The sequence below is a fragment of the Phyllostomus hastatus genome, unplaced genomic scaffold (genome assembly GCF_019186645.2).
Source record: "Phyllostomus hastatus isolate PE091 unplaced genomic scaffold, TTU_PhHast_1.1 phas_scaffold_93, whole genome shotgun sequence".
Classification (NCBI taxonomy): Eukaryota; Metazoa; Chordata; class Mammalia; order Chiroptera; family Phyllostomidae; genus Phyllostomus; species Phyllostomus hastatus.
The window spans coordinates 39,297,996-39,320,388 of record NW_025334042.1 but is presented as its reverse complement, the minus strand read 5'-3'; the positions used below and the strand labels follow the sequence as shown (position 1 = coordinate 39,320,388).

The 22,393-nt window shown below is 36.6% G+C and overlaps 1 protein-coding gene across 1 annotated transcript in view; it reads right to left on the bottom strand.

The window, feature by feature from the left end:
* Nucleotides 1-9,310, bottom strand: part of GYS2 (glycogen synthase 2) — a 43,521-nt gene extending 34,211 nt beyond the window's left edge. The window contains exons 1-2 of the mRNA XM_045829489.1: nt 8,828-9,310; nt 1,731-1,912 (exon numbers count right to left, since the gene is read on the bottom strand). Of these exons, the coding sequence (XP_045685445.1) occupies nt 1,731-1,912; nt 8,828-8,948 (303 nt within the window). The 5' untranslated portion in view covers nt 8,949-9,310. The remainder of the gene's footprint in view (nt 1-1,730; nt 1,913-8,827) is intronic.
* Between the last annotated feature and the right edge of the window lie 13,083 nt (nt 9,311-22,393).

Sequence of the window (22,393 nt, the reverse complement as noted above, 5' to 3'; positions counted from 1 at the left end):
GCAGGGAGGAATGATCCTCCCACTCCCACTCTCAGTGACCTCACTTTCTTCAATTGTCCATTTCTTTTGAACTTTCACCTTCTCCCTGTGTACTAGATACTGCTTTTTGGCATATAAATATTCTCAGGTCTCACATTTAACAAAACACTAATTCTCAAAACCATGTCACTCTGAAAATATTTAATGTATCATTCCTTTTCATAGAAAACTTGCCCTGGCTGGCGTAGCTCAGTGGTTTGAGCGTGGGCTGCAAACCAAAGCATCGCAGGTTCGATTCCAGGTCAGGGCACATGCCTGGGTTGCAGGCCATGGCCCCAGTGGGGGCCACGTGAGAGGCAACCACACATTGATGTTTCTCTCTTTCTCCCTCCCTTCCCCTCTCTAAAAATAAATAAATAAAATCTTAAAAAAAAGAAAAACTCATAACCACAATATATATACTTTATTCACCATTCATTCATTCCTTAACCCACTGCAATCTGATTTAACCGCTCCTTCCTTTGAAACTATATTTAACAAGGTTACCACAAATGACCTTAATGTTGCTAAACCAAAATGACCCTGGTTCAATCTTTGGCTGATTTAGTTCCTCTTTCACAAGTGAAACTCACTTCTCCCTTGTTTTAACATCACTATTTCTGTTGTGATGGCAAAAATCATCAGAAACCTAGTAGCTTAAGCCCTGGCTGGTGTAGCTCAGTGGATTTGGCATGGGCCTGTGAACCAAAGGGTTGTTGGTTGGGTTCCCAGTCAGGGCACACGCCTGGTCACAGGCCAGGTCCCCAGTAGGGGGTGCACGAAAGACAACCACACATTGATGTTTCTCTTCTTCTCTTTAAAAAACAAATAAATAAAATATCTTTTTTAAAAAGAAACCTAGTGGTTTAAAACAACATAAATTAATTATGTTACAAGTTTGGGGGTTGTAGTGTGAAATCGGTTTTATGGGTTAAAATTAACATGTTAGCAGACTTTCATTCCATCTGTAGTCTCTAAAATAGAATCTATTTTCTGGTCTTTTTCAGCTTCTAGAGATCACTTGCATTCCTTGGTTCACGGTCTCTTCTTCCACCTTCAAAGCTCATTGTGCCAACTTCTGTGTCCATTGTCACATCTCCCCTTCAATTCTGATTCTACTGCCTCCTCTTATAAGGATGCTTGTGATTACATTGGCCCACCCAGATAATCCAAGGAAATTTCCTCATCTCAAGACCCTTAACAAAATCACATCACAAAGCCCTTATGCTATATAAGGTAACATTTTCCTAGGTTTTGAGGATTAGGATTTGTACATCCTTTCTTCTACATCACTATCTGTGCTTCTACTTCTGCCATCTCTGATTTCTATTAGTGTACATGCTCTAACCTTGACATCCCAAGGTTTGGCTCAAAACTTTTGCTCTTAGTCCATAAACTTCCACTGAATAATGCTATCAACACCAGTTATATCAACCACAATTTAGATACAAATGACTTCCCCAGAAATATATTTACCTTATGCCTTCTACTGAGCTCCAAACCTATTATACTATTAGATATTTTCCTAGGATCTTTGCAAGATGCCTCAAAAATGTACTTATTTTAAATCAAGTTCATCATCTTTCTCACAAACCTGCTCCTTTTTGCTTAGTAGATGAATGGTTTTCTCTTGTGAGTTAATGTAAATGGCCTGATTTTCCATCCCAGTTTGCTAAGACTTGTCAAATGAAGTGTCAGTCAGGTGCCTTTACCTGGCAGCCATGTTTGTTCATTGTGTCCACTGCTCTTCTAACAGCCTCATTAGCAGGTTCACACTGTTCCACCTGAGTCTTCATATTTTGCTCAAAATAGGGACCAATCAGGAAATAATTGTCTCCCCATTCATCTGCTGTTACTCTGGCCTTTGTCTGAATCACAGTATAGATGCCACCAACTGTTAAAAAGAAATGTTTTGTTATCATTCAGGTTAATAATTCATTTTAAGTGATAAAGGTGTGGAAGTGAGTTCCCATTTTTAAGTAAGTATTTCGGATCTATCAAGCATGAGGGTTTATTTAACTTTCTAAGGGAACTGTTTTAAAGGACACTAACAAACAGTTGAGTGTTCAATTCATGCATATTTTAAAGCCCCTTCTGGGTGCAGTCAGAGAGTAGCAGGTTCACAGCAGCAGAGCAGTACCAACATTTCAAAGGAGTCTGAAGGGACCATTGGAATGAAGCATACTTGGTTTAATGCTCTATCCACATTTAAGTGTCAAAGTTGGGGCAAACAGCCATTGTCACTCCATGTGCCTTCAGCCACGTAGTCACCATTCACCCCTTCTCTTGCAGCGGTCCAAGAAGGGGCTAAAGTGTATCCAAGTAACAGCCACTGCTGAAATCATGAGCAAGTCTCCCAAGCTAAAGAGCCACTTCCCTGCTAAGGTACCATGTTAAGGTACTTCTGCCAGGAAGAAAGGGCTAATGGATTTTGAAGGGGAACACATGGCCCAGCTCTCATGTCAAACACAATGATGCAAATACAAATTTCCATATGGCATATCACATTTTCCCCTCTGGTATTGTGGCCACCACTATTAAAACACAAAGCCAAATATATATATATATATATATACTATTGGAAAATCTATATACCTTTGGATCTAGCATGTCCACATGTAGAAAATTATGCTGGAGGATATAATGTAGAAAATTATAACCAAATGAAATTAAACAATCTAACTCACTTAACCTAAGGCTCAATTAGCTCATCTGTCCAATGGAAGTAAAATAGTAGTTAGCTCAGGCAAAAGAGCAGGTAGGAGCAACAGTATTAAAAACTAAGCCTCATTAAAAAGTTAATCTTTGAGTAAGTGCTAAAAAGGATGAAGAAATAAGGCAGGTGGATATCATGTGGAAGAATTTTTTTCAGGCAGAAAGAAGGGTTAGAACCAAGCCATGAATAGGAGCAATAGTGTGCAAATGAAAAGTAATGGGCATTTAATATTGAGGTACATAATCAGGCAGGAGGAAGAGAGAGGGTCAAGAAGAAGACTTTCAGTAAACTTAGGCTATTTCTTGTGCTGGCTCTAAACGATCATCTCACATGAGAAAATGAAAACAGCCTGAATCAATTTCTTGAGCAATATTTTGTGCTCGGAGCTATAAACAAGGGTACAACTCAAGAAATTATGTGGGAAATCCCAAAGCTAATACAGATCCCAGCACCAATCTTCAACTCCATTTCCAAGAGCAAATTTTTTTAATTGAGAAAAAAACTTCCTATTTTTTACTATAGTTTTCTATAAGGTATTTTAATTTATCAGGGTACAGGGTTTGATAGTTACTCTCTTAAATTTCTTATTCCAGTAGCTTAGACTTTAAATAATAAATCTGATTGATAGTCACAATCTATGGTCAAAAGGTAGAATGGCCACCTGAGAATTTTTCTTTAAGCCTGAGCCATTCAAAATATACTTTTTTGGTAAATTGCCTTTTGAGGAATAGTAAAAAAATGCTACTACTACTATATCATGCTAACAGGATTCATTAATTTATAACACAGAAGAGCTAATGTAACTCCCAAAATGTAAATATTATATGCAAACAATTTTTATACGAGCCACATAAACTTATTATCCTTAAAAACTTCATCTTTAAGAAAAGACTTTTTGACTGAGCAGTCTGATAACGAGGGCTCTATCATAGCTCAGACAGCAGGTGGTGAGGACAGCAGCGCGAATGCAGCAGGAGGAGCTGCACCTCCTGCAGGTGCCTAGACTGGGGCAGGACAGACAGGATTCACCTGTCCATTCAGCAGTGAACTTGAGCCTACTGGAACTGATGCCAACATTAAGTGCACCTAAATATTTGCCCCAGTTTCAGAAAATTTTATAAAGCAAAAAAAAACTATTTCTTGAGGAAAAACAAATTTAAAGAAATAGTTTGCAAAAGCAACTAAAGAGAACTTTTCTTTAAGGTGTGTCATATTTTAGTAGAAATTTAAATATATATAAGCTATATATATATAGCTTGTGTGTGTATGTATGTGTGTGTATGTGTGTGTGTGTATATATATATGAGTATATATGTTTTATTCAAATAATTTGCCCCTTCTGCTGACTTGTTTCCTTCATCTTCATCTTATCAGGGAGGATATGTCATCAGGTTCTGATGGCACACATGTATCAAATGCCTTATTCATATTTCTATTCTTGAAATCTCTTATTTGCAACTATGGAGATCTTGTCCAGAGATTTTAGAACATCCTTGTTTGTTGCATTACATGTTTCAAATTCAAATACACTTGAGTAAATGAGAACACATTTTTATTTGCTAAAGAGCATAAGGGAGAAGGGATTTTTTTACTTGAAAAAATATGGTTAGTTTTGGGAATTGATATGTAAAGATAAACATAGTTAATTAACCTGCTACTTCCTTGTCCTATTTGAGGACTTCAGGCTTGATATAGGTAGTCCCCAAGTAGCCATACAGTATTTATAAATACTATGGCTATGTCCTTTCAGTCTATCAGGAATAAAAATGTAAAATTTAAAAATAAAAGTCCATCCCATATTGGTTGAGGGCTGATTGTAAATAAGTCTCTCCCTCCAGATGTCTCTTCTGTGGAGGGGAGCTCTTACTGCATTTCATATGCCCAAGCTCCAATTTAGCCTCTCTCTGTCCTTCCCATATATCTACATGCCAACTAGTTTCCATTGATTCTTACTCTGTTTACCAGAAACTCCTCTCTTGGCATGCTAATGGGAGGTGAGTGTGACAGCATAGATATAAGGTCATTCCTATGTTCTAGTATGAGCTTTAAACCAGAGGTTCACCAACACATATTTTTAACAAGTTGTTGTTTTACCAAAGTGTAGGTCACTGCATTTGGACTAACTCTTCACTTTCAAACATGTACTTTGGATTTTATTGATCTATATATTTTTTTCTGAAACAACATGGGAGCTATCTTTAGTATAAGGGCAAAGTATCAAGCCTTTCATAAGAAATAGACAATGAGCCCCCATGGCAAATACATCATTGAGGTAGCTCCAACCCCAAGTCAGAAACACTGCTGATGTCGCTAAAACCAGGATTCCAAAGCAGTATGGAATGTGGACAGCAGCCAAGGGGAAGCATTTTACATATGCATATAAATTAGGAATATCTTCACTATTTTTAAATGTTGAAAAGTTACAGAATTTGTAAGTCATATGACTTCACCATGCATGGGTAAGCCTCTGACTCTTCTGTCTCAAGATGCAGTTCCAGAAGCAGGGTAATCATTATACAATTAGAACATCATTCTTTGAAGCAGCAGGGCTGGTAAAAAAAAGAAAGTAAAATGTGTCTAGTGACGATGGTCAACAAATGTTTGGGCCCCCAGTGCTTTCCTGGGTCTGTGGTTGAAATCAAAGCAGCCGCAGTCTCAGGCAGCAGGAGGTGAGTGCTTAGAGCCAGAACACGTGCACACCCCACCTTGATTACACCATAGTGTTGACCCCATGTGCCATACAGGAGGGGTTCAGACATGGCAATCTACATAAAAAGGAAGTGGGGAGAAAAGGGCTCCTCTTAAAGCTGTATGTACACCAAGCATGGTTTTTCCATAGATGGAGGGTTTTGTATAGTGTAGTTTGAGATGCCACTGATAGCCCCCTGCACATCCACATCTCAACCCCAAACTACTGTGTCACTCATGATTGTCGCAACCCTGTTCCATACCTTTTTGTCCACTTTCTGCTTTTGTGTTTAAAAACTGACTTATGGAATCACTCAAAGTCAAAGTCAATCTGATAATGAATGATCCCACATACTCCTTTTATGAATAAATTTTATATTAACATTCATTGTTTGTGACAAGGTCCATTAAACTCTGTTTAATGATCCTAAATATCTTCAATATGATAATTGATCCATCATCTACAATGATTTGGGCAAGTCTAGGCAGGGGAAAGGATTGTAGTAAGGATTGAGGTTTGCTTCAAGCCCCAATCTGGTTGTAGCCCTGGCTCTCTGCAAACACGTGCACACACTATGCAGTCTTTGAGCACCTGCTGCTTTTTCTTACACTCACCGCATTTGACTGTAAGTGCATGTTCAATGCCTGTCTTCCCACAAGTCTGTAGATTTTGGAAGACTGGGGATCAATTCTGCATTGTTAAACTCTATGCTCCTCATCTCCCAGTGCCTGACATCTAATAGACACTTGATGGGTCTCTATTGAATAATAAATGGAAGAATGAATAAAAGCAATAAACTCAAGGGTACTATGAACAAGGAAAAAAGTTATCTTGAGGCCTGAAAATTAGCATCCAATAATTTAACTATGACTCTTTCATTTGTCATATTTAATACATTTTCATTGTTTGTTGGCAAAATTTTGGCGCTAAAATTTTTTTCCCTCTCAAAGAAATCTTTTGTTTTCTTGGATATAAACACATTTCCTGTTTGCCACCACAAACCACTATAAGATGGCTGAAGCATATTACATTCATTCTTTTATGAAGAAACTGATCTTCAGTAAGTTTTAAAAAAGTCTCAGGAATCTATGATCTTTGACTATAAGCCCTATGTTCTTTCATCTATAGAAAATCTCCTTAGGCAATAGGTGTTGAATTTTTACTCTTGTATAGTAATTAAAAAGAGAAGTGGACTCAGTGGGGACCTAACTGCCAGTCCCAACCCTATAATGTACTTGCTCATTAGTACCTGTAGATGTCTATTTCATGGATAAAACAGAGGAGTTGGGTTCATGATCTCTAACCTGCCTCATATCGTGGCTATGAACCAGAGGGAGATACAACTTCAAAGTAAAATTTAAGAAGAATCTATGGTGTCAACACATTGTGAGAGGTAAACACAGTAATTGTCCATTCATGTAGTCACCTCTAAAAATCAAACTGTGATAGATATTAAAATAAAGATCAGTTGGGGATGATATCAACTTGGAAAAATCACAGGGTGGGTCACCTCTTAAGACAACAAAATCCCCTTTCTCTTGTGTGGGAAATGAGAGAAAAGAAGTATCAAAGGCACTATAGAGGTTGAAAATAAATGTACTCATTCCTTCATTTAAAAGGAAAAATCCCCCTAGCTGGCATAGCTCGATGGATTGAGCTCGGACTGCGAACCAAAGCATGGCAAGTTTGATTCCCAGTCAGGGCACATGCCTGGGTTGCAGGCCACAGCCCCCAGCAACCACACATTGATGTTTCTCTCTCTGCCTCTCTCTCTGTCTCTCTGTCTCTCTCTCTCTCACTCTCTCTCCCTCCCTCCCTTCCCTGTCTAAAAATAAATAAATAAAATCTTAAAAAAAAATAAAAGGAAAAATCCCTCTGAGCAATTTCTATGTTCCAGGCACTGTACCAGGCCCTGACATCGGCATGTGTGTCATCAGCATACAAGATCCACAGACAACAGTTTGCCCCAGAGTGTGCCCAGCCCCGGGAGACTGTTCCTTAAGGTGTGCCACATGGAGAGAACAATGGGAAGAAGAAAGGGCTCTCTGCTCGGGTGCTGGAACTCACGCAGACATCTCGGAACTGTTCCCTGGTGCTAACAAATCCCTTCAGTTTTTACCACCAACAAACTATTTTTGGGTGCCTGCCTACTCTGCAGAGCAAACATTTATTTAAAGGCACAATCTGAGATTTATGTGTAACAGAGATGGCACTGTTCCCAGGAACATGGAGCATATTTAAAAACACTGAGACTGGAAAAAAGAGCATTTAAAAACAGATATTTATAAAATGCTTCACTTCTCCTTAATAACGGTTCTGTCCTCTTTGCGTCCTCCTCACTTTGTTTTCTTACACTCACTCAGTGCATTTCTACATAGGCGGAATTGATTTTTAATTTTGACTTTATGAATTTTATGAAAGCATTACATGAGAACTTTGAACAATTGGCATAAAGTGAATGTCTGAACAGATGTCAAATATAATTCTGAGGTTGTGCTGGCTCCAATTTAGCCAAAAGGGAGTCATGTATCAGACGCATGTTTTCATTCCAGAGCCTTTGAATTCCACAAGTTACCAGTTCCTTTCACCCTTCAATCACTTTGCTTGGTTTTCCATGACCCTGAAGAATTCAACCTTCAAAACTGACTTTTTCTTACTAATATTCCCTCAATAGTCTTCACACTTTTAAACTAGAGAATATCAATCCATAAGAAATTCCTTTTTCATAGTTTTACACATACCTTTCTTATTAAAATCATTTAGGTTTAATACTTCATTTTGCCTTCTCTAATCCAGCATAAATGAGATTATACCTTATTAGGAAATTGTTTTAATTTTCTTAATTTGATTTCCTCTCTTATTCTATAATTTCTATGTATATATTATTGAAAAATTAATTTTATTCTTAATAGGAGCTCGATCTTATGCTTTCTGAGCTGCTAAATTAAATCTTTAATCCCAAACTGATCTTGAATTATTAGAAACATTATGAAATATTTCACATAATTGCTATCAATATATGCAGTTAAAGTTTCTACTTCATCCTGACCAGGTACGGTTCTTCCTAAAATAAAGTACAAAATTTTGTTTTCTGCTGGAAAAAAATCATAAAACCAAAAAAGTAAATAACTTTTTATTTCTATTTTGCCATAACACAGATTTCAAATTTTAATTTAAATGCACTTTCACTGGCAAAGATGAATACTTTTACCTTTCTCTCCCTTCAGCACATAAACACAGGTCTAAGTTTTTATTGACTGTTGAAATAGACACGGCTAAATGTAAACTTATATAAGGAGTTTGAATACCTGTTAACTCACTGGCAATTCATTTCATTAATTCGTTCTCCTAATCTACATTGTTCAGCAATCTGTCAAATATCCACCCTCAGGGCCAGTACAAACCTTTATTGGTCACTTCCCAAGCAACTTCAAAGAGCAGTAAATCCTCCACGGGAAGTTCTTCAACTTCCCACTGGGGAAGCCCACTGAGGGATGTCACCGACAGGGATCGGCCTCTGAGCATTGTTCTTCCGATCCTCTGAAACTGTTTGAATCACTCTTCCAATTAACTGTAGGACTGGTGCGCTTTAGAATCGCAGAGGTTCAAGGCTGGTAGATCTCACTCAGGCTTGGGTAGCTTCTCATAGGACTAAACCAGCAGAACAAAATCTCATGTGCTTTTCAGAGAGCTCCCATTTGAAGGAGGAATTGTCGCGTTCTCTGTGCAGTCTTTCAGGTGGATCTACTGAGGACAATATCTCCAGTCAGAATTTAAATCTACCCAAACAACGCAGAGTTAGCTATCACAAGTCAAGTCCTCAGTCTGGAGTTTAGGCAAGCACCCTCTCCGATAGCGACATCCTCCTAGGCTGATCATGCCCAGACCTTTAGCCCTTGTCCCTTTGACCAAATTCCTAGACTCACAGAGTCACCAATGCTCTTTCATCACTTTCAGTGATCTGAGATCAGCGATTCCCCTTATAAAGTTTTTGAACCATTTCAGGTTCATGTAGAATTGACTGGGGCATATTTCTGTGCTTTCAATCGTTTTACAGTTCCTAAATATAATTCTCTCTTTTGATTCTCATTTCTAGGGCATTAGAAAATTATTCCTCATTTTTTAAATTCTACATCTGCAAATTTAATTTTGAAGGTTAAGTATAGATTTTAGATTCTTTTTTCTTAATTTCTTTTTTAAATTCCCTATGAAAAAATATAAATGTAAATGTGTGTTTGGGTATAACATAAAAAGAATGTAGTTTTGACTGATCAGTGAGTAACAGATCATCATTTTAAAGAGTTGTAATTAATTTTAGTCCTATTTGTACATTTACCACAAATATTTTTGAATGGATAAATAATAATTTAATGTATATAAAAATCTTCAAATATGGGAAAAAATGCAAAATATACTAGGTTCTGGAATATATAACCAGGATCACCTGCTAGTAAATGCCATATATTTGCCTTTTCATATATTTGCATGTAAATAAGTATGTATATGCTAATTTATTTACACACACACAGACACATTCTAAATTGTTCCTAAATGGAATAATAGCATTCACAAGCATACTTAATTTTGAACTACAGTACTTTATAGATTTAGCTTACAATCAATATTTTTATATTGTCATTCTGTATAACAGTAGAACTGAAATTCACAAAAAACATCCTTCACATTAGAATCATAAGCAGAATTATCTTAAAATAATGTGTTACTTGTTTATACTATTACTATTTTATTTTTAATATTTATTAGTAGTAGTATTATTTGCAACCTTTTGTTAGGTCTTTAACCATTTTTTCTACAGTTGGTCTTATTGACTTAAGCCCTATTTTAAAATAGATAAAACCATATTTCATTGTCTAATATTAATAAACCAATGTGAATCAAGCAAATTAAATGGCTTTCATGATTCCTGACATAGTTGATTCTTATCTTTCCCTATGAAAATAAATTTAGGTATATAGTTTATTATTCATTCAATTGGTAAGAAAAAAGTTATATGGTTAATAAAAAAAAATCAAGCACTAAAATAGTAAAGATATGAGCCCAAATTATCTCAATGACTTTCTCCTTCATGATTTGCTTGTGTTGACATAACCTCTGTGAGTCTTGCAAATAAAAATTCCAATAAAACCAAACAGAAGGGCATACCGACAAGCAGTGAGACTGGGATGGCAGGATGAGGAGAGAGGCATGTTTGTGGTATGTAGTCTCAGTAACCCTGAGATTGGTTGCTCCAGGGAAAATAAGCCCCAGGATAACCAATTCACAACATCCAAATTATACTGTGAAACTTTATTCATTTGTAGTGCCAAATACCTTGTGCTTGGTTTTAAAATAATCATTTTGGGGGCCATGTCAATCTGCCACTTATCAGCTATGTAACCTCAAGCCAATTTCTTAACTAAGTTTTGGTTTTCTTATGAAGATGGGAATAGGACCATTTATATAAAGTACTTAATATAATGCCTAACACAATATTAACTACTTTAGTAACTCTCCCTTTTATTTATAGAAAAAATATAGTGGTCTATCGAAAGCATTCCCTAGTAGTTACTGTTGCAGAGGAAAGGAGTAAAAGGAAGGCTTATTTTTCTTTAAATTTTTGACTATCGTGCCACATGCATGTATTATCTGCTTAATAAATAATTAATTACATTTTGAGAGAAATGACCTTAGATCAATGAAAATATTTCATGACATGTTAAATAAAAATCAGTAACATGTAAAGCAAAATAATTGATTCAGTTTTGTACAAAAAGTATACATACACTCCTACTAGTGATGTACATATAAGACTGAAATAGAAACAAAATTCTTACAATGGTTTCTTTAGGTGGCACTGATAATGATTAATACTTATGTGTTCTCTTTTTCTTAACCGGTATTTTACAAATTTTATGCAATGAATATTTACATATATATTCATACCATACACAGAATAAGTAAAACAGAGAGTTCAATCAGATGGCCTCATGATTACTTCATTCATTCCCACTCTCATCATTTTGAAAATCTTGATTCCTGCCTCTCACTTGGGGCTCTGCCTTAGTACCAGCCCCCTCAGTTACACATCACCCCCTCCCGACTCCTCAAAGTAGACATCTGATCCTATTGTCCCAACATGAGGACACTTTGCCAACTAGTTGCTATTTAGTGGTGAATGCCTTTTTCAAACTTGCTCTTGAGTGAACAAATGTGAAGTAAATGGAACCACATGAAATATGTCCATGGGATATATCTTCATCTATCGATGATATGTGGATGAATCCCCCACTTTCAGGTATACGTGGAAAAAAAAAGACATTCATTTATGCAATTAGATCTGGATGAGAATCAGAAAGTTCTCTGCTTCCCAATACTTTAAATACCCCTGAATACTCCTCTAGGATTTATACTGAAAACATAAATTGGTGAGCTAAGAGCAGAGAGAGAACAGTCAGTCATCCAGACAAACAGAAGTGGGATTTCTCCAACATGGGAAAGGGAATCTCAAAAGTTCCTGATCTCTAATTTCACACTCACACTCACACTATCATTCAATAAAAAAGGGTGAGAGGACAATGTGGAAAAAATGATTTGTATTTGGTTTCCTTGGTAAGTATTCCAGCAGAGGTCACTAGACACATTTAGAAAAACCACATTTTTGTTTTGACATCTTGCAACCATCTTGGAAATCTTTAGTATTTCCAAGACTGTATTACCTCCTCCTGCTTGTCCAAACAGATTCAGTTAATGTATTTATGAGCACCTACTATGTGCTATTATTCTAGAAGATGAAGATATTGCCAGTGAACAGTAGGCAAATTCCTGTTTTCATGTGAACATATAGACATTAATCATGCAAACAAATAAATGAATTATATTATTTCAGGTAATGCTAAGTTTCCAAAGAAGAAAAACTGCAAAATGGTAGAAAGTGCCATTTGATAGAAATTGGTGCTTTAGCTGGAAATGACAAAGAAAACTGGAGGAAGTGATATTTGAATTAAGACACAAAAACTAAGAAAGAGGCAAAACTTGAAGATCTGGGAGGAGACATAGCAATGTCTTTAACACTTACAGGGACAGAAAGAAGACCAATGTGCCTGGAGCCCAGAGCATAAAGGATGAGAGAAAGTCTGGTGGGGAGGAAGGTGTAGGGGAAAGCAGGCAGATCACAGAGAAGCTGGTAAAGAGTTTATGAAGCCAGCATACCAGTCACAAAATCTAGAATGCAAAACTTAATCCATTACATAGGTAATTTCCCATTCCTTCTCAATTTTATAAGAACAACAATGAAAGTTAGTTATTTATCATTTAGTCATTTCTTCTTAAAATGAAAAAGAGTACCTTTGTTTTCCAAGGTGGTATCCCTATGTATTTCATTTCTATGCTCTTACCTATCCACTGTCTATACCTTGTTATGCATGTACTGCTGTTGAAACTATATTTAGGATTATAGGATTAAAATGGAGAATTAAATATTTATAGTAGGTACTGTGATCATAAACTTTGGTTTCATGAAGTTTACATACTAGCAAGAAAAACCAGTATTTAACAAGCAATGAAAGGACTTTGAGGGTGGTGAATCATATACAGGTGCTGTGAGAACATGTAATAATAGATTAATGCAATATAGAATATTATGAATCACCTCTCAATAAAAAGAAATAAAAGGCATCTAAATGAGAAATGAAGAAGTGAAAATGTCACTATTTGAAGATGAATTTTGTTGTATGTAGAAAACCCTAAAGACTCCACCAAAAACTATTATAACTAACAAATTCAGTAAAGTTTTAGAATACAAAATCAATAAGCCAAAATTTGTGGCACTTCTATATGCTAAAAAAGACCATCAACAATGGAAATTAAGAAAAAATTCCATTTATAATTGCATCCTAAGAATAAAATACCTAAAAACAAACTTAATTAATTGAGGGTGTAAAAGACCTGTACACTGAAAACTATAAGACATTGATGAAATAAATTAAAGAAAACAAATAAACGGAAAGATATTCTGTGCTCCAGGATTTGAAGAACTGATATTTTTAAAATGTCCATACTACCAAAAACAATCTAAAGATTCAATGCAATCTTTATCAAACTTCCGGTGGCATTTTCACAGAAATAGAACAAATAATCCTAAAATTTGTATGAAATCACAACCACAAAAGACTCCAATAGCCAAAGCAATCTTGAGAAAAAAGGGCAATGCTACTTCTGGCCAAGATGGAGGTGTAGGTAGACACCCCTTGCCTCCTCGCACAACCAAAACAAAGGGCAACAACAAATTTAAAAACAAAACATAACCACAACTATCAGAAAACCAAACTGTATGCAAGTCCAACAAACAAGGAGTTAAAGAAGAAACACTCATCCAGACCTGTAGGAGGGGAGGAGATGGGTAGCTGGGGTGGAGAGGACTCACAGTACGGCAGTGTTTGGTGGACCAGGCGAGGCAGTGGCTGACAGAGAGGGCAGTCCCACATTTGCGTGTAGATAAAGTGAGAGGTGCTGCTGGGGAGCAAGACAGACCTTGCAACCCAGGGCCCCAGTGTGAGGAAATAAAGCCTCAAAACCTCAGAGTGAAAAAACCTGTGAGAATTGAGGCTGCAGGAGAAACTCCCAGCCTCACAGGAGAGTTCACTGGAGAAACCCACAGGGTCTTAGAACATACACAAACCCACCCACCTGGGAATAAGCACCAGAAGGGCCCAATTTGCTTGTGAGTAGCAGAGGAAGTAACTGAAAGGCAGCTGAGAGCTGAGCAAGCAGTGTTGTTTCCTCTCAAACCTCTCTACAACGTATAGCACCACAACCCAGCCACATGGGTTACCACACCCTGGCGAATACCTAAGGCTTACTACCTAACAGGCATGCTGAGACAAAAAAAAAAAAATATGGCCCAAATGAAAGACAGTTCAAAGTTCCAGAAAAAATACAACTAAGTGATGAAGAGCTAGCCAGCCTATCAGATGCATGGTTCAAAACACTGGTAATCAGAATGCTCACAGAAATGGTTGAGAATGGTTGCAAAGTAGAGGAAAAAGTGAAGGCCATGAAAAGTGAAATAAAGGGAAATGTACAGGGAACCAACAATGAAGGGAAAGAAACCAGGACTCAAATCAACAGTTTGGAGCAGAAGGAAAAAATAAACATTCAATTGGAACAAAATGAAGAAACGAGAATTCAAAAAAATGAGGAGAGGCTTAGGAATCTTCAGAACAACTTTAAATGTCTTGACATCTGAATCATAGGGGTGCCAGAAGGAGAAGAGGAAGAGCAAGAAATGGAAAACTTATTTGAAAACATAATCAAGAACTTCCCTAATCTGACAAAGGAAATAGACCTCCAGCAAGTCCAGGAAGCTCAGAGAGTCCCAAAGAAGTTGGGCCCAAGGAAGCACACACCAAGCAACATCATGATTATATTAGCCAAGATTAAAGATAAGGAGTGAATCTTAAAAGCAGCAAGAGAAAAGGAGACAGTTACCTACAAAGGAGTTCCCATGAGACTATCTACTAATTTCTCAAAAGAAACCTTACAGGTAAGAAGAGGTTCGAAAAAAGTATTCAAAGTTATGAAGGGCAAGGACCTACATCCAAGATTACTCTATCCAGCAAAACTATCATTTAGAATGGAAAGGCAGATAAAGTGCTTCCCAGATAAGGTCAAGTTAAAGCAGTTCATCATCACCAAGCCCTTATTATATGAAATGTTAAAGGAACTTAACTAAGAAAAAAATGAAAATAAAAAATATGAACAGAAAAATGACAACAAACTCACAAGTAACAATTGAACCCAAAAGAACGAAAATAAAAACAAAAATGAACTAAGCAAACAACTAGAACAGGACCAGATTCACAGAAATAGAGATCACATAGAGGGTTATCAGCAGGAAGAGGGAGAATGGGGGGAAAGGTACAGGGCATAAGAAGAATAAATAGTAGGTACAAAATAGACAAGGGGAGGTTAAGAATAGTATGTGAAATGGAGGAGCCAAAGACCTTATATGTATGACCCATGGACATGAACAAGGTGGGGCGAATGATGGTGGGAGGTGGGGTACAGGGCAGAGGGGAATAAAGGAGAGAAAAAAATGGGACAACTGTAATAGCATAATCAATAAAATAATTTTTTAAAAAGAAGTGCAATGCTGTAGGCATTCAACTTCCTGATTTTAAACTGTATTACAAAGCTGTTGTAGTAAGAAAAGAATGATATTGGCATAAAAACAGGCATATAGATCAATGGAACAGAATAGAGAGCCCAGAAATAAGCCCACTCCTATATATCAATTAATTTATGACAAAGAAGTCAAGAATACACAACAGAGAAAAGAAGTCTCTTCAATAATTGGAGTTGGGAAAACAGGGCAGACAAATGCAAAGAATGAAAGTAGAACACTGTCCTACACCATACACAAAAGTGAACTCAAAATGAATGAAAGACTTAAACATAAGACCTGCAACCATAAAAATCATAGGAAAAAAGGGGAAAAAGTCTTTCATATTAGTCTTGGTAATAACTTTTTGATTTACACAAAAGCAAAGGCAAAACAACAACAACAACAAAATAAACAGGTGGGACTACATCAAACTAAAAAACTTCTGCACAGCAAAGGAAACAATTAACAAATGAAAAAGCAACCTACTAAATAAAAGAAAAAATAAAAATCATATATCTGATAAGGGGTTAACATTCATAATATGTGAAGAACTTATGCAACTCAATAGCAAAAGACAAAAACAAAATAACAACAACAACAACAAAATACCCAAACAATCCAGTTAAAGAATGGACGGAAAATCTGAATGGACACGTTTCTAAAGAAGACATACAGATGGCAAACAGATACATGAAAAGGTGCAGTGCATCACTAATCACTGGGGAAATGTAAACCAAAACCAAAATGAGGTATCAGTTCACAGCTCTGAGTGGCTATTATCAAAATGGCTCAAAACAACCAGTGTTGGTGAGGATGTGGAGAAAAAAGAAACTTGTACACTGTTGGTGGGAAAGTAAATTGGTGCAGCAACTATGGAAAACAACATGGAAGTTCCTCAAAAAATTAAAAATAGAACTACCATATAATTCAAGAATTTTACTTTTCTGTATTTATCTGAAGTAAATGAAAACACATAATCAAGAAGTTATCTCTATGTTCATTGCAGTACTATTTACTGTAGCCAAGACATGAAAACAACCTACATATGGATAAAGAAAATATCATAGATGTATGTGTATATACACACACACACATATATAAAAGGCCTGTCTGGAAAAGTCCAGCCATTGTTAACATAATGAGAATCGTTTGCACAATGTCTATGTAACCTGGCAGCCAAGGAGAGTGGACTGGAATGTACATGTTGTGAACAATGATGACTTCACTATACTAGTTGGTGGGGGCAATAGACACTGCTGAGTGAGCATGTGTACTGTGTGGCTGTAGCATTCAAAATGACTGAGAGAGTAGAACAATAAATCTGCCTCAAATTTTGCATAAAGCTTCAACATTTCTCCATGGAAATTATTCAGATGATTCAGGAGACCACAGCTATGGGTAACTGGTAACTGGCAGCTTCATCATGACGTCATGCTTGCTTATGCATCACACCTGATGCAGAGGTTTTTGGCAAAACATCAAATCACCCAGATGACCACACCCCCTTTCTACAGCCAAGATTTGGCACCCTGTGACTTCTGGCTTTTCCCAAAACTAAAATCACCTTTGAAAGGGAAGAGATTTCAGACTGTCAGTGAGATTCAGGAATATATGGCGGGGTAGCTCATGGCGATTGGAAGAACATTATGAGGTCCCAAGGTACCTACTTTGAATGGGACTGAGAAGATATCATTGTCCTATGTACAATGTTTCTTGCATGTTGCATCTTCTTCAATAAATATCTCTATTTCTCATAGTACATGGCTGGATACCTTCTGAACAGACCTTATAAATACATAACAGAATATTATCCAGCCATATGAAATGAGAAAACTTTCCCATTTGCAACACATGGATGAACCTCCTGGAGGGCATTATGCTAAGTGAAATAAGGCAGACAGAGAAAGACAAATATCACTTACTTGTGGAATCTAAAAAAGCCAAACTCATAGAAACAGAGAGTTAAAGGGTGGTTTTCAGAGGCTGGAGGTTGGAAGAAATGGGGGCATGTTGGGCACAGGGTACACATTTCCAGTTACAGGATGAATGAGTTCTGGGGATCTAATGTACAGCATGGTGAATATAGCCAATGATTCTGTATTAGCATATACGTTCTTGAAAGTTGCTAAGAAAGTAGATCTTAAATGTTATCAGCACAAAAAGGAAATAATAAATATGTGAAGTAATGGAAGCACTAATTAGCCCTACTGTGGTAATAATTTTGCAATAAATAAGTGTATCAGATAGTCATGTTGTACACCTTAGACTTACCCAATGTCAATTATATCTCAATAACACTGGGAAAAAAAAAGAGAAGAATGAAATAATTTTGGATTTATTGGAAGAACAAGAGAAAACCACAATAGAATTTGAATTCTTTTATTTTTATATATATTTAAATTGAAATGGAGGATGCAGATAATGAAGTGCACAAATCATAAGCCCAATGGCTTATCACAAAGTTAAACCCTTTTGGAAACGGCCAAAGTGAAAACTGGAAAAACCACACCAGAGTGGGTTTTTTTTCAAAGTTTGTGAATGAGCTCTGATTCTATGGTGTACCATATTTCAAACAGTGAATTATTCTTAAAATTTGCATTTTCCAAAGATCACTTTCATTGAACAAGGAAGAGTGGCTTATGGAGGGATAAGACTAAGATGATGTTTGTGTAGTATTTGAATATGCATCCTACGAATACATAACTTATAAAAATTCATTTATATTTGCTAGACAAAGAGAATCTGCTCAGTTAGGAGATAGGATGCCCCAGTGTGAGGAGAAATTAGAAGGCTACATTTCCTACATTGGTCTTTTCATTCAGCTGGTATCTGACTGATGCACTGGCTGAATGTGCCTGGGGGTTGACATACATTTTGACCCGGATTTTGAGAGACTAGAAAATGACTAATTTTAGACATAGTGAGTTGGAGAGGCCAATCAGGTACCCAGTAGAAAATTAGACATTCTGCCAGCCCAGGTGATAGATCTCAGACACGGCTGGTAACCGAAGCCATGGGATTAGTGAGATTTCAGGAAGAGGTTGTGAGCAGTTGGTAGGGTAGACTGGCCTGAAATAGAACTCCAGATGAAAGTTCAGCTCCTACTGCAGAGGCCACAAGATGGTGCAGTGAATTTTAGTTGGTACTTATAGAACAAATGTACAGTTATTGCTCAAAAACAGAGATTTCACATATATCTTTGGACTTCTATTTTGTCTTGTCAAATCTACATTCTATTTGCACACTTTCATGGCAACACTCACTTGAGCTGGGTAACTCTGTCCTTGGGGCTATTTCCCTCATTTACACCAACATCAATTCTCTAAAAACACAGGAAGCTTAAGCTTTTAATTTTTTTTATGGTGCATATTTGGAGTGGCTAATTAGGAAGAGGCTAAAGAAAGTGGAGGTAATTATCTTTAAATTAACCTTGTAATCTAAATTGACAATGCCCATCCGTCACATTGAAGATAATGAGAGAGATTTTTGACCTTGACTGTTGAGATTATATTTGTGGCAGTAGAAATGGAGCCTGTCTCAGAAACCCAGAACTTGTTTTTGGAATAGAGCTTTTCTTTTGCTGCTCCCTTTTATCTGGATTTATTTTAAGCTCTTCTCACTGAGCACACAAGATAAAGAGATTTGGAAGGGTGTTTTAGCCTCTGTGGATAAAGAGGTGAAAGAATGAGATTTTGAGAAGAAGGAAAACAAAGAGAGGCTATGTCCTTGGAAAGAGAGTAAGTCACGCTGATGAGTTCAATAAAATTTGGTGATGCTTTCTTTCATCAATGTACACCACTCCTCCATTTTCCCACTAAATTTGCAACAAAATCAGTATGGCCAGTTTTTAAAAACATCAGTTGCAAAACTAGAGCAAAGGTTCATCTGGAGCAAAAGTGTCTGAAAATGAGAACAAACACTGCCAAGAGCAGAAGCCAAGCCCTGAAGACACAGTGTACGTTTACCAGAAGGTTGCTGGAAAGTAGCACAGTGAAACTGTTAAAAACAAGGACTTTGGTGTCAGGCTACTCTCAATTACAACTTAGTTATTTCCTGGCCAATGACACAGAGGTGATAATATTTACATGTTGTGAGGTAGTTGCATGTCCCTGGTACCATGCCTGCCAAGCCCTGCTTGGCTCCGAGTCCAAGGCCAGCAATCCAGGAGAATGAAGATGACCGATGGCAGGCCAGCTCAGAATGCTGATCTACATCCTTCCCTGGTCTCACCTCAGTTCATTAGTGGGCTGCCAGCTATCTCCCTTTTTTCTGATGTCTATTTACGTGCAGGGACACTTATGGGGGCGTCAGAAGTGACCTTGCAAAGGCTTACTTTTCTGACATTCTCCACCAAGTTTAGATGTAGAGTATTGTCAAATCTTTTTACACAGTGATATATATACTAAACAGATATATATTATGCAGAAACTAATTGTACATATAACATATACATATATGAGACAAATATGGCAAAGATAAGTCATATATGTGATAATAATATGACAATATATAACAAGTCATAATGTCATAATGTTAAACTAATTTTCTTCCAAGATGAGGTTGTGAAAATAATCGATGCAGTAACATTTATATAATGAAAAAACTCTGATGGTATTACAGCTATTGTACTAAATTGGTTTCTGTCAGGTGGAATGCCTTGTTGGTAACTGTCTTCTCTACCTTCTATGTCAACACTCAGTGTATTGAGGCAAAACAGGGAATTGGTCTTACCATATCTTGATGAAACCAGAAATACATGGAATCTCAATGAACTCCTTTAACATCAATGTTTATCAAATGTCCCCTTGAGAATATGTGTTTTCTTTTCATTAAATTTATTGGCGTGACACTGGTTAATAAAATTATCTAGGTTTCAAGAGTACAAGTCTGTGATACACCATCTGTATTTTGCATTGTGTGCCCACCATCCAAAGTCAAACATTCTTCTGTAACCATATATTTGATCCCTTTTATCCTTCACTAACCCCGACCCCTCTTCCCTCTGTTGTCTGTGTCTATAAGTTTTGTTTGTTTGTTTTTCTTGTTTGATCATGTGTTAAATCACATATGAGTGAAATCATATAGTTCTTAACTTTTTCTGCCTGACTTATTTCTCTTAGCATGGTATTCTCCAGATCAATCTGTGTTGTTGGTCAATGTCAGTATTTCATCTTTTCTTATGGCTGAGTAGTATTCCATTATACATATGTACCACATATTCTTTATCCAGTCATCTGTCAAAAGACACTGGTTGTTTCCACATCTTGGCCACCATGAATAATGCTGCAATGAACTTGAGGTGTGCATAACTTTGCAAATAAATGTTTTCAATTTTGGGGGTAGATATCCAGAAGAATGATTTGTGAGTCATATTCTAGGTCTATTCTTAATTTGGGCAGGGGGAACGTCCATACTGTTTTCCATAGTGGCTGTACCAGTTCACATTCCCACCAGCAGTGAATGAGGGTTCCTTTTCCTCCACAACCTCTCCAGCACTTGTTATTACTTGTCTTATTGATAATAGCCATTCAAACAGGCATGAGGTGGTATCCCATGGTAGTTTTGATTTGCATTTTCCTAAGAGCTAGTGAGGTTGAGCATCTTTTCATATATCTGTTGGCGATTTATATGTGTTCTTGTTAGTAGTGTCCATTGAAGTCCTCTGCCCATTTTTCAATTGGATTTCTTGTTTGGTGTTGAGTTGTATGAGTCATTTATATATTTTGTATATTAACCTCTTGTTGGAGTTGTGTTTGCAAATATCGTCTCTTATTTTGTTGGTTGTGGAGAATATATATTTCTTTAACAACCTAATAAAATTCCACTTTTGTGTGCACAAGTGATAAGAGCGTGTTCTTATTAAACATTAGTCTTGGATTTGATGGTGTCATATCAAAAGTAAGAGTCATAATAACAGTTACAGACATCACTTTGCCCTATTATAAGTACAATTATGTGGGGAAATCAGATCTTAAAATTTAATGTTAGATTATAGTCACATTTAATTTTTTTAATCATGTCTTTCACAAGATCACTAGTGGCTTGTTTCTCAATCAATACACTTGGAAGAGAAGTATTACTTCATGTAGTTTGCAATTCACATGAACTTTGACTGAAAATCAAGTTGTTCTTGTAACATTTAAATAGCTCCCAAAGAATACTGTGGAGTCACTTTCCTAGTTAGTAATTACAAAACTCTTCAAGTTTTGAATTAGGTTGGAAGGTTGAGAAGAAGTGAGGGATATTAGAAAATGCCAAGAGGTTATTTTCTAAGTCTACGTGCTCGTCTACAGATGGCAAAAAAGTTCTGTCATTTGCTGTAAGAGGTCTTCCTAACAATGCAAAGAAGATAAGTATGCTTGGGAAGCAATTATATGCTTCAGCGTATCATTATCTTAGTGATTAAGAGCTTGGATTTGATTCTTGAGGTTGCTTTTAATAGATGTGTGATTGCAGGCATTTTTTAAAAATGATGTCGGTGTTCCACCAAATTTGTGTATAGCTGTCTAGTTAAAACCACAAATGAATGAGTAAATCAATAACAAATAAATAATGAAGATAATCCTACTTTTTCTACTATCCACAGGGCATTTTAACATTATTATAGTAAAAATTTTTCTTTCGTATTTTTAGAAAATATACTTAGAAACCAGCTTTGCTTGCAAAATCAAGTTTCATTCGTGAATAAAAGCAAACTTGGAGAATGTTTACATTTTAGATTGTGTACTAACTTGGCATTCCCATTCACCCTGAGAAGTTGGCCAGCTGGCTGAGAACACATTTCCCAGATTTCTGAAGACCAGGTGTA